Source organism: Salmo trutta, chromosome 27 (assembly GCF_901001165.1).
Source record: "Salmo trutta chromosome 27, fSalTru1.1, whole genome shotgun sequence".
NCBI classification, from domain to species: domain Eukaryota; kingdom Metazoa; phylum Chordata; class Actinopteri; order Salmoniformes; family Salmonidae; genus Salmo; species Salmo trutta.
The window spans coordinates 23,748,185-23,762,073 of NC_042983.1; the positions used below are offsets into that span (position 1 = coordinate 23,748,185).

The 13,889-nt window shown below is 41.8% G+C and overlaps 2 protein-coding genes and 1 pseudogene across 2 annotated transcripts; all 3 read left to right on the plus strand.

Annotated features, from left to right (window-relative positions):
* The first annotated feature begins 1,223 nt into the window (after positions 1 to 1,223).
* LOC115164647 (cytochrome c oxidase subunit 6A, mitochondrial) lies at positions 1,224 to 3,577 on the plus strand. The gene is made up of 3 exons (XM_029717348.1): positions 1,224 to 1,381; positions 2,974 to 3,122; positions 3,286 to 3,577. The coding sequence occupies exons 1-3, from the start codon at positions 1,279 to 1,281 to the stop codon at positions 3,373 to 3,375; spliced, it is 342 nt and encodes a 113-aa protein (XP_029573208.1). The 5' UTR covers positions 1,224 to 1,278; the 3' UTR covers positions 3,376 to 3,577.
* Positions 3,578 to 4,950: 1,373 nt separating this feature from the next.
* LOC115164646 (Hermansky-Pudlak syndrome 4 protein homolog) lies at positions 4,951 to 8,554 on the plus strand (annotated as a pseudogene).
* Positions 8,555 to 10,392: 1,838 nt separating this feature from the next.
* On the plus strand, positions 10,393 to 11,450 carry LOC115165181 (uncharacterized). Its single transcript, XM_029718203.1, has 3 exons — positions 10,393 to 10,574; positions 10,812 to 10,956; positions 11,105 to 11,450. Exons 1-3 carry the CDS (start codon positions 10,400 to 10,402, stop codon positions 11,448 to 11,450), a joined length of 666 nt encoding a protein of 221 aa, XP_029574063.1. The 5' UTR covers positions 10,393 to 10,399.
* Positions 11,451 to 13,889: the final 2,439 nt, after the last annotated feature.

The window sequence follows — 13,889 nt, forward strand, 5'->3', positions numbered from 1 at the left end:
TACAGATCCTGGTTCGATCCCAGACTGTGTCGCAGCCGGCCGTGACCTTAAGACCCATGAGGCGTTACACAATTGGCCCATTGTTGTCCGGGTTAGGGGAGGGTTTAGTGTACTGTGCTTCCTCCGACCCATTGGTGCCTCTGGCTTCCGGATTAAGCGAGCGTTGTGTCAAGAAGCAGTGAGGCTTGGCGGGGTCATGTTTGGGAGGAGGCACTGCTCTCGACCTTCGCCTCTCCCGAGTCCGTACGGATGTTGCAGCGATGGGACAAGACTGTAACTACCAATTGGATAACACGGGGTACAAAATTAAAAACGGGGTACAAATGTAATGATTAAAAAAATCTTGCTTTTAAAAGTGAATATTCTGTTAACTCATACCCAAATAATGTTGTTGACTTATCCTATACTCCAGTCTAGGCTGCTGAGCAGAGGACTGCTCATAATAATGGCCAGAACAAAGCGAATGGAATAGCATCAATACCATTCCATTAATTCCTGAGTGCTCCCAAATGGCGCAGTTGTCTAAGCCACTGCATCTCGGTGCAAGAGGCATCACTACAGTTCCTGGTTTGAATCCAGACTGTATCACATCTGGCTGTGATTGGGAGTCCCATAGGGTGGCAAACAATTGGCCCAGCGCCGTCTGGGTTTGGCCGGGGTAGGCCGTCATTGTAAATAAGAATTTGTTCTTAACTGACTTGCCTAGTTAAATAAAGGTTACATTTTAAAATACAATTTTAAAAAATTCTGCTCCAACCATTACCACAAACCCATCCTCCCCAATTAAGGTGCCACCAACCTCCTGTGCCATACTCGTATTTTTGGCCAAAGCATAAATTAGAGGGGGGAAAAAGCACTTCAGAAACCCCACCTCAAACTTGTATCTCAAACATGAACATAAAAATGCTTACTATTTCCTCATATAGGATGATGTCATCACCCTGAGGAGGATGAGCGGGCCAATCAGCGGTCTACTTGCGTTCATATTTTTAATGACCAGTATAAGCCCACACCACCCTGTTGTTGGGGTACGCCCACACCATTCCAATACAAAACAAAGCCGCTTTTTTGCATACTTCATAGACATTTTTTGGAAAGAAAAGTATTTCACTCGTATTGTATTGTGTCATTGACATTTTTTGGAAAGAAAAGTATTTAACTCTTATTGTATTGTACCTCTCTTTTCAGATGACCGTTCTAGGTGGCCTGGTTGTTGATTTAAGCAGAGCACGTTTCCCCTACATCACTTCCGTTTTTCGAGTCAGAGAGACAGTGAAGATGGCGGCCTTCGGACGAATTTCTCAAACTCTCCTGCGGTCCTCATTGATCCAGACTCGTCAACTCTCTGCCACAGCGGCCCATGGTCATGGAGAGCAAACAGGTAATGCCACACAAACATTGCTCAAAGGACACGATATACGAATGACAAAACCGTAAACATATTCTTGGAGGACGTGGTACCTTCGTGACCTTGCTAGCTAACGTCGGCGCGAAGCAGCATACAGCTGCTGTATTGGTTAACTAGCTAGGTTAGAGAACTCAACCAAATACCTAGCTACACAGAACTCGTTGGCAATTGCTAAATCCCCAGTCTATACTAGCCAGGTGGCTGGATTAACACAATGTTAGACTAGTTAGCTAACTAGAGCTCATTTGCAGAAGAGACCTTGGTCTCAACATGACTCCCTGTTGAATTAAATGTTAACTACGATAGCTGTTTTTATTTAACGTTTAGATATCTAGCGTTAGATATCTAGTTAACTGCACACTCTTGCTAGCTTTCAAACCTACCAAACATCTGTCTAGGTTGTGTTTTGAATGTCCCATCTCATATTTAGCTAGCCAAAGTTAGCGCAGTGTGAAGGCAATGAAGAAACCAATTATTTAATCAGTTTCAAAATTGTGATTAACAATGTCGATGTCATGGAGATCAGTAGGCAAGCTCAAAGCCGTAGTGCGTTAAAGGTGTTCACTCATTTCGACCATAACTTAGGCCTTCAGGGGTAGGGGGTAGCTCTCCTGTTTGCTCTCCATGACCATGGGGGGTAGGAAACCTTGTACCTGGAGGGCTGCCAGTACTGCAGGACTTTGTCAACCGAGCATGACACCTTATTCATCTGAACCTCTTTACCAACAGTAATTTGCTAAATTCTTCACATCTGTTCTCCCAGGTCAGCAAAATGTTAAATCTAAAAGATGAAGTGCTGTGGCACTCAACTGTGTGCAGTACAAATGTGGTTAAATACTCTACTGAAACGTTTTTATTAATTTAACCTTTATTTAACTAGGCAAGTCAGTTAAGAACAAATACTTATTTTCAATGACGGCCTAGGAACAGTGGGTTAACTGCGTTGTTCAGGGGCAGAACCTCTGTAAACTGTACTTCAGTGGGCACACCATTTCAAATGCTTCATGCAGTGATCACATCAAAGTATGTGATTAGCTAAGTTAGAGGCTCTTTGGAAATGGAAACTCAACAGTACACAACCTGCACCTGTTGCACTTTGGTGGTTGACATTGACATGTGTAGATTTAAAAAATGTTTTAACCTTTATTTAACTAGGCAAGTCAGTTAAGAACATTCTTATTTTCAATGACGGCCTAGGAACAGTGGGTTAACTGCCTTGTTCAGGGGCAGAACGACAGATTTGTACTTTGTCAGCTTGAGGATTCGATCTTGCAACCTTTCAGTTACTAGTCCAATGCTCTAACCACTAGTCTACGCTGCCGCCCCTGATTGAGATACTTAGGATCTCAGCGGCGCACACATTCAAAGGAAAAGGGAAGTTACGCATTTAGCATTCCAGTGACCTCAAAGTAGCTATGTTAGTTTTCAATATGTCTGTCACATCACAATGAATTTGAACATAAAGGTTAAATGTATTAACTATAACTGGCTTAAGTGTAAATGAAGCCTTTGTTGCTCGTCAAACAACAATGTATTTTTTTTGGTGTCCTTTGTTTCTTCTTCAGCCAGAACATGGAAGATCCTCTCCTTTGTGGTTGCCCTTCCGGGAGTTGCAGTGTGCATGTTGAACATGTACCTGAAAATGCAGCACCATGCTGCACACCATGTGGAGCCAGAGTTTGTCCCTTACAGCCATCTGCGCATTCGCAGCAAGGTCTGATCAATTATGGCAAGATCCTAAATAGTTATTGTTGCAAAACGTATTTCTTTGATTAAATACTTTTTTGCATTGTCTAATTTTGCCTTGAGTAGTTACATTTGAATTTGCCCCCTGTTAATTGACTTTGTCATTATGTTAACTTGCTTCTTCTCACCAGCGTTTCCCTTGGGGTGATGGCAACAAGAGCCTGTTCCACAACTCTGAAGTGAATGCCCTCCCTGATGGCTATGAGGGACGTGATGAGTGATCTCTCCCTCAGACCACCTCACACACTGGGACCAGTCTCTTTCCTCAACTCATTACTGTTATTGGACCACACTCCCCAAACCGTTTACTCTTCTCTATTCTATTATGTTTACCTCTGTGCACCTGCCACAAGGGACCCAAAATGTTACTTACATTTTTCTGGACCATTAACACCATTTCTGCTTAAACTTAAATAAAATAAATAATTACCGAAATACATTGGTGTTTGTATCTCAACTTGACACAATATGGTTTCTAATGTCTGTTTCTCCAAATGTGTTTTAGAATAACGAAAGGAGTTTAGAACTTCATGTTTCAGAACGACGCACTGTTTGACCCTATTACACCTGTACTTTCACATGACTAACTTGTGATTTGCATTACTCTTGCAAACCAGTAGGGTTGTCACTAGTTACCACAGCCACAAAGTCAAAATGGTCTATGAAAATGTATAACACATTTACATTTGTATTAAAGTTGAGCCATAAGGTTAGCAGTGTGGTTAAGCTTAGGCTTGAAATGAGATTAAGAGATTGTAGAAATAGGTGGGGTTTAGCCATAATTATGGCTGTGGTAACTAGTGATGACCTGTTAGTAAATCTGTTTTTCAGTTGTAAAATTGTCTGAAACAGTCTTGCAAAGAAAGTTTATGAAATTTGAAAGTATTCTGCTGAGATGACTTTAATGTGTTATCTTGAAAAATGGTGAGGAAGAGTGCGTGAACTTCATTTGGAGCAAGATTGTTGGGTAAGCTAAACGTCAGCCAGCTGGTAGCTTGCTTGACATGGCACATGCTACAAAGTGAAATTATGTTTTCCACTAATACTTTTAAGCTGTTCTGATCAGTTTGCTTTATTTAAAAAATAAATAAAAAAGTCTCCAATTGCCAGCAACAGTTGGTTCAATAGTGAATGCATGGCAAATCAACATACAGTATGCCTACCTATGCATTTTACCTAGGATCTAACTCAAATTCGAATTAATCCACTCTTAATCTGACTATAAATGTAGGGCGAGGGATGAATGTGGAAGACAGCCTTTGAGCGAAGCAGTATAACCTGCTGACAGCTGTGGTTGAGATCACTGCCTGACTCAAGGTGGGACTGTCACCTTATCTGAGGTTCTATTCTCCTGTATTAAATTGGGCTTCTATCCTTAGTCGGCCATTCTATAGTCCCTACTTTTCTATTGGTAGTATTGATATGGTGTTATGTAATTTTACACTGATTTCTTGGTGATTTGCAAATGCATGAACAACTTGTATGATGGGTCAAAGGTGAGGGTGACTACAAGAGCTGGAATCTGATACTTCTATCCTGAAGAGGTAGGGACATCAAAGATGTGTTCCCTAGGTGAGATTATTGATACTAACTGCGTACCAAGAATGATCCCTGTTTTTATTGATGATCCCATACCCATATGACGGCCCGTAAGACATCTTGAAATGTTTGACGCTTACAGATAAAGTGCAATGGTCTGATACATTCACCCACATCTCAGATGTATAGACCATTGTAATGAGAATGCTCATCCACTAAACCAGTTAAAATGCCACAGGGTTGTTTAGTGATGTTTTTGTGTCTCCATCCCCCGTGTAGATGTCATAATTACTCTCCATGCTGCTGTCGCTCAGGCCTTAAGCTGTTATGTGGAAATACCAGACGTCAGTATCTGTGACTTCCTCAATCAGCTTATAAATCACTTTAGTTTTTATAACGGCCCTATCCGCCAGAGTTACAAGGTACAGTCATCTCTAACACTTATTTTAGCTGTGTACAGCAATCTGTCATATCCATATCAAATTGTATTAGTCACAAGCACTGAATACAACAGATGTAGACCTTAGTGAAATGCTTACTTACGAGCCCTTAACCAACAATGCAGTTAAAAAAGTCTTAATTTCACATAGATGTATGTTAATCAAGGATTATTTTTTTGCTAATGCTAAATATGTCTCCCTCTGATTTGCCTTGCATTTAGATCTACAGTCAGGAAGATTTTGCAGTTCAATGGGAACAGTACCTCTACCACTTACAAGGAGGCTTCACTGAACTCCACCACATCTTCAGTTGCTTGAGCACCATTGACTCTACACATGTAAGTAATAAGGAGTTTGTTGATATATCAATACCTATTTCATTCATTACTTATGTTTATTAACTTCTGGCCTAGCCTGGCAATATTTTCCTTGTTTCATGTGTGACATTTTGATTCTCAGATATTGACCCACTTCTCCTACTCAAGGCTGCCCTAATTCTGCAGGCCTGTCAGCGCTGCCCTCTAGTGTTAACTGGTTGTTTACTCTATCGGTGGTGGTAAACTGTCTGACCAAAGGACTAGAATAGTTAACCACAGATTAAAAAACAAGTCTTTGCTCCACAGGGTTGACAGCACACAGATGCCCCCTAATCTCACAGTGAAAGTCCTGGTTCATTTTTTTAATCCTTTATTTAACTAGGCAGGTCAGTTAAGAACAAATTCTTATTTTCAATGACGGCCTAGGAACAGTGAACGACTGATTTTTACCTTGTCAGCTCAGGGACGCTCTAACCACTAGGCTACCTGCCACCCCATGAAACTGAAACGTTCAACCAGTGGCTGATCATTTAGGTGCTTCTCTCCTTTGAGATTTTAGAAATCATCTTGTGATCATCTTAATTTGTTGAGGTTCCTTCTAAGTTGGGTTGTTGTATTATGCATCACTATCTGAATACAAAAGCTATGCTTTAGATTGTTTTACGAAGTCAGCAGTTTAAGTAACAGGCCTTGCCATACATTTTTGCTTATACTTTGCCTTAGGACCAGAGACCCGATGGACTGAGTTCTTTCAGCTCTTCTGGCAGCACCTCTCTATTTAGCGCAGTGACCTCCACTGTGTTCCTGACCGCCGCTGAACTACAGTATCTGCTCTCCTCTCCTGTGTACAGAGCATCCAGGTACTTCACCCCCCTCAGGAAGAAACCCACCTCCATCCTCCACTGTAGAAACACTTTCCTTCGTAACACTTTATTTGGATAGTCCATCTGTAGATGCTTTACAGACTATCAGTAACATTTCAACTATCTATCTACTAACCTCAGCTCTAACCCTAACCTTACCAAGCAGTTCCTTATCAACGCATAGTTTGTTGATAGTATGACTATCCGGACTATCCAGATGAAGTGTGACCCTTTTCTGGTAAACACTCTTACTCGAGTGAGTTATGTGTTCCGTCCTGATACAGTAATCTCAAAGCCAAGTGAAAGTTAGGGTTAGACACGTTTGGAATGGTCGCAACCCTGATGTGAGTGTAAATTGTTGAGACTCTTTGTCCTACAGATCCCGATCTACTCCAAGGGAGTGACCCCGGAAGTCCCGGCTCCTGTCAAGAACCCTATCTGACACACCGACCACTGATCCATCTGACCTGGACCCCACACACTATCTCTCCGCTATCCCTCCACTAGTTGCTATTTAGCCCAAGTCCTTCATTTCACACTCCTGGCCCTCTCAGCCCCTCACCTATCAAGGTCGCTCCAGAGACCTCTCATCATACCTTGTCCAATGGAAAGCTGTCCCATGAGGTGGAAGAGAGTGTCACAGGAGGTTCGTACGACCACAGTTTTAACAACATAAAGGGTGGGAGCAATGAGTCAGGTCTTGCAGGAGAAGGCAAGTCAATGCAAAACAACGACAGACGTCACGTCAATGGACAGAATGGAGGTAGTATTGCACTGGGTGGAGAAAAGTCTGCAGCCCACAGGTTCAGCGGTGAGGAGTCCCGAGCGCCTGGCAGTCAGAGGATGGGGAATGTGGGAGATAAGGCGTTTAGGGTGAAGGAACGACACGGGAGTAAAGTCCAGCAGGTGGCTTGCCCCCCACCTCCCCCTTGCCCTGTGAGAACTCTACAGATGCCCCCTTTCTCCCCACGGCACTACCAGCACAGGGTGAGAGGGCTGGTACTGGCCCTACTGGTAGAGACACAATTCCACAGCGACACTGCAGCCACAAAGGAAGTGGTGAGGAACTGTTGGGGAATATGGGAGGGATATGAATGTTTGTTCATGTATGAGTGTTCCACAAGAGATTCCCCTGTCTGGACAACCACATGTTCAACTGTTAGAAAATTAAATAGAATATCTCCACTATTGTCCTACATGTTATTACTGCAGTTTGATATTTTGTCAAACCATTTAATCAGCTATCACCCTGTGGTTTATCCCCAGTATCTCAGAAGCCTGGCATCTCTGAATGGACTGGAGGCACATCTGAGGACTACTGCTCCGGGGGCCTCTGGCCCTCAGGGACACTACACACTGACTGTATACAGAACACGCTCACAAGTGAGGCTCTAATATTCTCAGAGCTCTCTGAAATGTTGTCAAAACCACGGTATATTCCATAGCTCTATTTGTTTTCTCTAGCTGTCCTATCTGACTTTTACCTTTTTTCCTCTCTCTATTTGTCTGTTGCTTATGATATTTGTGGAACTCTGTCTCCCAGCGTTGACCTTACTGCTGGAGTGAGTAGTAAACTCGGTGCTTTGCAGTAGCTGATTGGGATGTTTTGGGACATTTTGTGGAGCTGTGGTGCCTTGTGAAAATTTGTTTTAGCTGATTGTGGAATCTTGGGGCATTTGTAGTACTTAGTGGTGATTTGAGTTAGTAAGATGCTGTATAGTGTATATACCACCTCTGTCTTTTACTTTCATGGTCATCCATGTTTGTGTGGTATTTGTAATGAGTGCCTATGCTGTGTCCCTGCAGGCAACCTGTCTGGTAGGCCAGGACCATTCTTTTGTGAGAGCCACATCGCTGCTCCACTCGCATTTCTCTCACACTGAAGCTCTGCAGGAGGCTATTGTCAGGCCAGTATGACTGGCAGGGGGCTCTCTCAACATGCATTACTCCTCCTCAAGTCAGATGATGGGGGAGGGGGAACAGGCCATCATTATGCAGTTTGTATTATCTTAAAATAAATCCCTGAGTGTTTCCATTGAGTTGTAATGTGTCTTACGTTTATAATACAGGAGTGCGGGTGCAGCTGTGTACGGGACTCGCAGTGTGGCCCAGGAGACGTACTTCCTGCAGCAAGGCGGAGCGGTGAGAAACTCGGGCATCCCCGACCACCAGGACAATGCTTTCTCTCTGCCCAGCAAGGCCCGACACAGATTACTGAAACACAGGGTTAACCTGCTCTGACTGACTGACAAGAAGTTCCACCAGAACCACTGTCTACTCAGTCACTTCTCTGAATATGGTTCTCTCTAAATTAATTTCAAACAATGAACTTACTGAACATTTTTCTAAGATAAACACTGTGTAAAGAGTTTTAGGAAGTACAATTATTTACACGAGCATTGGTCAAGTCCTATAGTGTGTTGTATTAATGTGCAGAGGACCATGATCTCTGTCAACACTGCAAAGACATTTTGTACAATATATAAAATGAAATTCCAAACCAACACACCACATGAAATATGAGCTTATAGAGATGTTGTGTAACAAATATTCAATGTACAAACATCATGAAGACATCATGGCTGCTGGGTTTCCTAATCACTGTAATCCTTTTCATTTGGATAAAGATAATCAGCTACCACTGAATCCTTTACCACCACCACCAATGTATATATCTTTTTTGAAATATGTTGTACCTAATGACATACCATATGTAGGAAAAACGTATTGTATATAATTACAGATATCATGTAATATATATTTTTTTAATCTAATATTCTGTCCTGAGAGTGTACTCTTGGGTTTTCATTGTAGAGTTGATTTTGACCACCTCTGAAATCAAGCCAAAAGCCATTGAATACACTAAATGTGATACTCTCTGATTAATGGGGCACATGAATCATTTGCCAATAATATTCTGTAAGGTTGTTTACAAAGATTGACTATGTTTGTAACAACAACAAAAATAATGAATGGCTGATTCTTAACACACAAAAAATGCCTTGGTCAAAAAAATGTTTTGGTCATATGGCAAGCATTTTCCTTCCAAGCATTGCAAATACATTCATTCAAATATGATTATTTAGCATATATCCACTCTAAATTAACACCGATGTATGGATATTGTCTTCTCTAAATGAGCTGCACATTGTACTCTAAACTACAGGGGCAATCGTGGTCCCTATAGTGCCATAACCATAGTAGTACTGTAGCATCAGGCACACAGCTCAAGCTAAGCATAAATACGGCGCCCACAGTACTTTACAAACACTAAAGTACGAACACTCGCCCCAATTGTTATCATGGTAATTATATTGCTTTGGGTGAAGGGGACGAACAATGCCTAAATGTAAGTTTTCATGAAATTTAAGATAGCTGGACTCTACGTGCGTAAATATATCCAAATAGAAAGTAACCTCTGTTTCTGTGCCTAGTGTCCTGGAAATAAGTAGTCTCGAAAACCCAACCCTAAGAAACAATCACTGTGTTGCCTATGGTTGGGTTTTCGAGACTATCAAATGAGACCTTTCTTGATGGTCCAAATATAGTGTAATTAGGGTCATTAGATACGCGGTAGCTGAATTTGAATGACTGGAGTCGGTGTTTTCGGAGTGCCTTATTATGCAAACTCATTTTATGGGTCAGTGGGGTGCAAATGGGTAGTTAGGGGCACGAACAAAACAGGGGGGTGGAGAAACAGAATTAAAATTCTAAGTGGCAGAATGCCCCATTGTCAGTGGAGGGGCATACCATATAAACCACGCAGATAAGCGGTCCTTTTCAGATACACCGCACCACTGGACGGAGCTGGTACAACTAGTGGAGCTCTCCAACTACGGACCCATCACCATGGCTTCTACCACATGCTCTTGGATTGCCTTCATTTTCTTATCTGTGTCTACTAATTTCATTGGAGTACAGTGTCGCGCGGTGCAGGAGATACTGTCAAAGTCCTCCGCTTTTCAGGATGGTCCCAATACTTTAACCACAGGTATCTTGAGACGATGGCGACGGGAGAGCGATGAGACGCAGCGGCAACATTGCGCATTGTTGTCAGCGCCTTGGATGGAAACCAGCGCGTACCCGATGGAATTGGCACTGCTACATCGTCTCCGGGTGCGTTCAATGGCCCAAGGAGGTTTACGGCGCACAGTCTTTCCTGAGCAACCACTATTCCATTTTGTCAGACGCGTCTATCATTGCTGTCAGTTAGGTTTTCATTGCAGAGGCGTCAAAGGGATTCAGGGTAGTATCAGTGGAGGTAAGAATCTAAATCCTAAGTCATTTGAAGTAGATTCTTAGCCATGTATTAAGAGTACTCTTGGACTAAATTAGTATTTAGGCCTACTGTAAAGAATCTCCATTTTAAAGTGCCTTTAGACTTGGTTTTATAGAATATATAAATGATTCTACTAAGGAATGGGGCCACTGTCACATTCTCAGTAGTGCTTATTTCATTTAGGCCTTACATTATTTTGTTGATCTTTTCCCACCCTAGATACAGATTTGGAGTTCCTTCTCAGTCAGGATGTTCTGTCAGTGACAGTCATGAGAGCTGAGATTCATCTCTATGTGTTGAATCCTCAACACCTGAACATAGAGCCTGTTCTTCCATACATGGCAAAACGCAAGCTTCCCACACGGTAAGAGTCCTGGTTGACATGATGGCACACTCACTTAGCTGTCATACCTCAACTTTTTATATGACTTTATTCCATATCTATGGAAACTGAAAGTTGTAATTATTAGGCTAAAGTACTGTGGGGCCTGTCTTAACCTTTTATTCCACAGATACCGTTTTGGGTCAAAGGAGAATGTCCTGGAGCTTCGAGTGGATCTGCTGTTCCTATTCCAAGGTCTTCAGGAGGCAGCTGGGGGTGCCAGAGGGGAGCCAAGTCTGGTTGACATGCGGAAAGTGGGGGAGCTTTCAAGCGGGGGTCCACGAGAAAGGCCAGGAGCTCCATGTTCTCTGCAGGACACCAATGCTGATCTGTTGGGGGAGGGGGTGGGCCCCCTGCTGACGGCCATGGAGCTGGGCCTGGCCCTGAATTGTGACAGGGGGGGAGTGGAGGTGTCTTGTGAGCACAATGGAGTCCACCTATTACACGCTCCATTCATTGCTCTCTCCTACAGATAAAGATGACACAAACCAGGATTGTACACACTATCACATTTTACCTTGAGTTGCACCATGACCCCATCTCCATGTTGTCTCTAATGTCCTCAAGTCTATGAAGCTGCATTTATCTCTCGGAGGGCAACATGTCAACTTTTATTATTGATATGTGAAGGAAGTGGATCTGATGTCTTAACTACATAACTTTTGCAATAACCCTTTGCAAAATAAAACATTGTCTTTAATGTTATGATGCAAAATATTTGTTTTTATATACATAATACCCCAACCTGTATGTGGTTCTGTGCACTTCAGCAAATGCTTGAATATATTAACTTATCAGTGTTGTGTTTTGTAAGAAAGAAATACATTTGTAAAGATGTAAATAGTGTATATTATCACATATGTTTATTGGAAAATTGTTTTTGGTTTTCCTTTATTGAAACTCAATTTATTAAATTTGTGAAACTATGGGTGGTGTCTTTTTGTTGTTGCATTAACCTAAAGCGGTTCATAAAGGAGTAAATCCTTTACAATGTGACCACCTTAGCTTTATCTTGTTTCTTATGTATCTGTTTCTCTTGTTTTCCTTGTTTTACTCTGCAGTTTTCAAGTTACAGGTGGTGGTTTCCTCTCTCAGCCAAAAGACTACCAGATCAAAATAATGACCTTGTCTTGCTAGACTTTACAACTTTTGACAGTTGGTGTGAAAAACGTGGTGCAGAAAAACCACCACCTGGACCACTATCATCAGAAACCAACAACTAGCAAATACTGTGCATCTATACTGAGTTGCTGACACTTTCTTGTGCATGGTCTGGCTAATAAACGGTTATGACGAAAAAGAAAAAAAACACTTGTCAATTTAAACTACATTTCAGTCAATGGGCAAAACAATGCATATCGAGATAAACATGTAAATGGTATTACAGTAGTAATTTATTCTCTTGGGAGAAAGCCAAGCAAAAGGTTGCCTGTACTCGCACGCCTCACAGCATGCATCTGCACAGTACAATTATTTTGGTAAACGTAAGCGATGGGTTTATCATGATGTCAATCTTAAACCCCGCCATCCGCAACTTGTCATTCGTTAAATTACACAACACGGAAGAATACATCTATTTTCATTGACATTTGTGGAACGAGAAGGTGTGACTGAAATCCAGGAAAAAAATATCTCGTATTCACAAGTCTGAAGTTCTCTCTTCTGTCGCCTACAGATCACACTTTCATCACAGATATTTGCTTTGTGTAGTTTGCGTATCAGATCGAAGTAATCTGTCACTGGTAGATGACCGAGCCACTCTACACTGCAGCCAAAATAGCAGTGTCTCGAGTGCACGGTGACCATGGCGCTGCACTGTCCAGCCTTGGTTTCTCAGGTATTGATGAAGGGAATTAGTCCAGATTGTGTTGGACAATGTGATTTATCACTTGAGTAAAATACGCAATAGCATATGTAACAGTGTAGGTTCCGTCCCTCTCTTCGCCCCAACATCGGACCCTTGCACACATCAACAACTTACACCCACGAAGCATCGTTACCCATCGCGCCACAAAAGCCGCAGCCCTTGCAACGCAAGGGGAAAAACCACTTCAGGTCTCAGAGCGAGTGACGTCACCGACTGAAACGCTTTTAGCGCGCACCACCGCTAACTAACTAGCCATTTCACATCGGTTACACATACACTTGAAAGGGGGTTGTAGCCCACTATGCTAGACTTGTAGAACTACCTTGGTTTACGATCGCATTTTAGATTAATGTCAGAGATTAAAGTTATAGCCTGACATTAGATGTGTGATATTGTGGTACGAACTACTACTGTTGTCTTTAAACAAGCCAATTAACTACATTCATAAAAGTAATTTTAGGAAAAAATATTCGGTGAAATATCTGAATGCCCACACTGTAATTGTGTTCCTGTACTGTCAGAAAAGCCACTAAAGACTCGTCTTGTCTGCTTTGCCCTTCATCACAACTCTAGAGAATCGAGGGGAAAGAGCAGTGGTGTAAAGTACTTAAGGGAAACTACTTTAAAGTACTACTTAAATAGTATTTTGGGGGCTATCTGCACTTTACTATTTATATTTTTGACAACTTTTACTTTTACTTCACTACATTCCTAAAGAAAATAATGTACTTTTTACTCTATACATTTTCCCTGACATCCAAAAGTACTCGTTACATTTTGAATGCTTAGCAGGACAGGAAAATTGTCTAATTCACACACTTAGCAAGAGAACATCCCTACTGCCTCTGATCTGGCAGACTCACTAAACACAAATGCTTAGTTTGTTATTTATTTCTGAGTGATGAACTGCGCCCCTGGCTTGCCATAAATAATAATAATTTAAAACAGAAAATCGTATCGTCTGGTTTGCTCAATATAAGAAATGTTAAATAATTTATACTTAAGTACATTTCAAACCAAATACTTTTAGACTTAGTATTTTAGTATT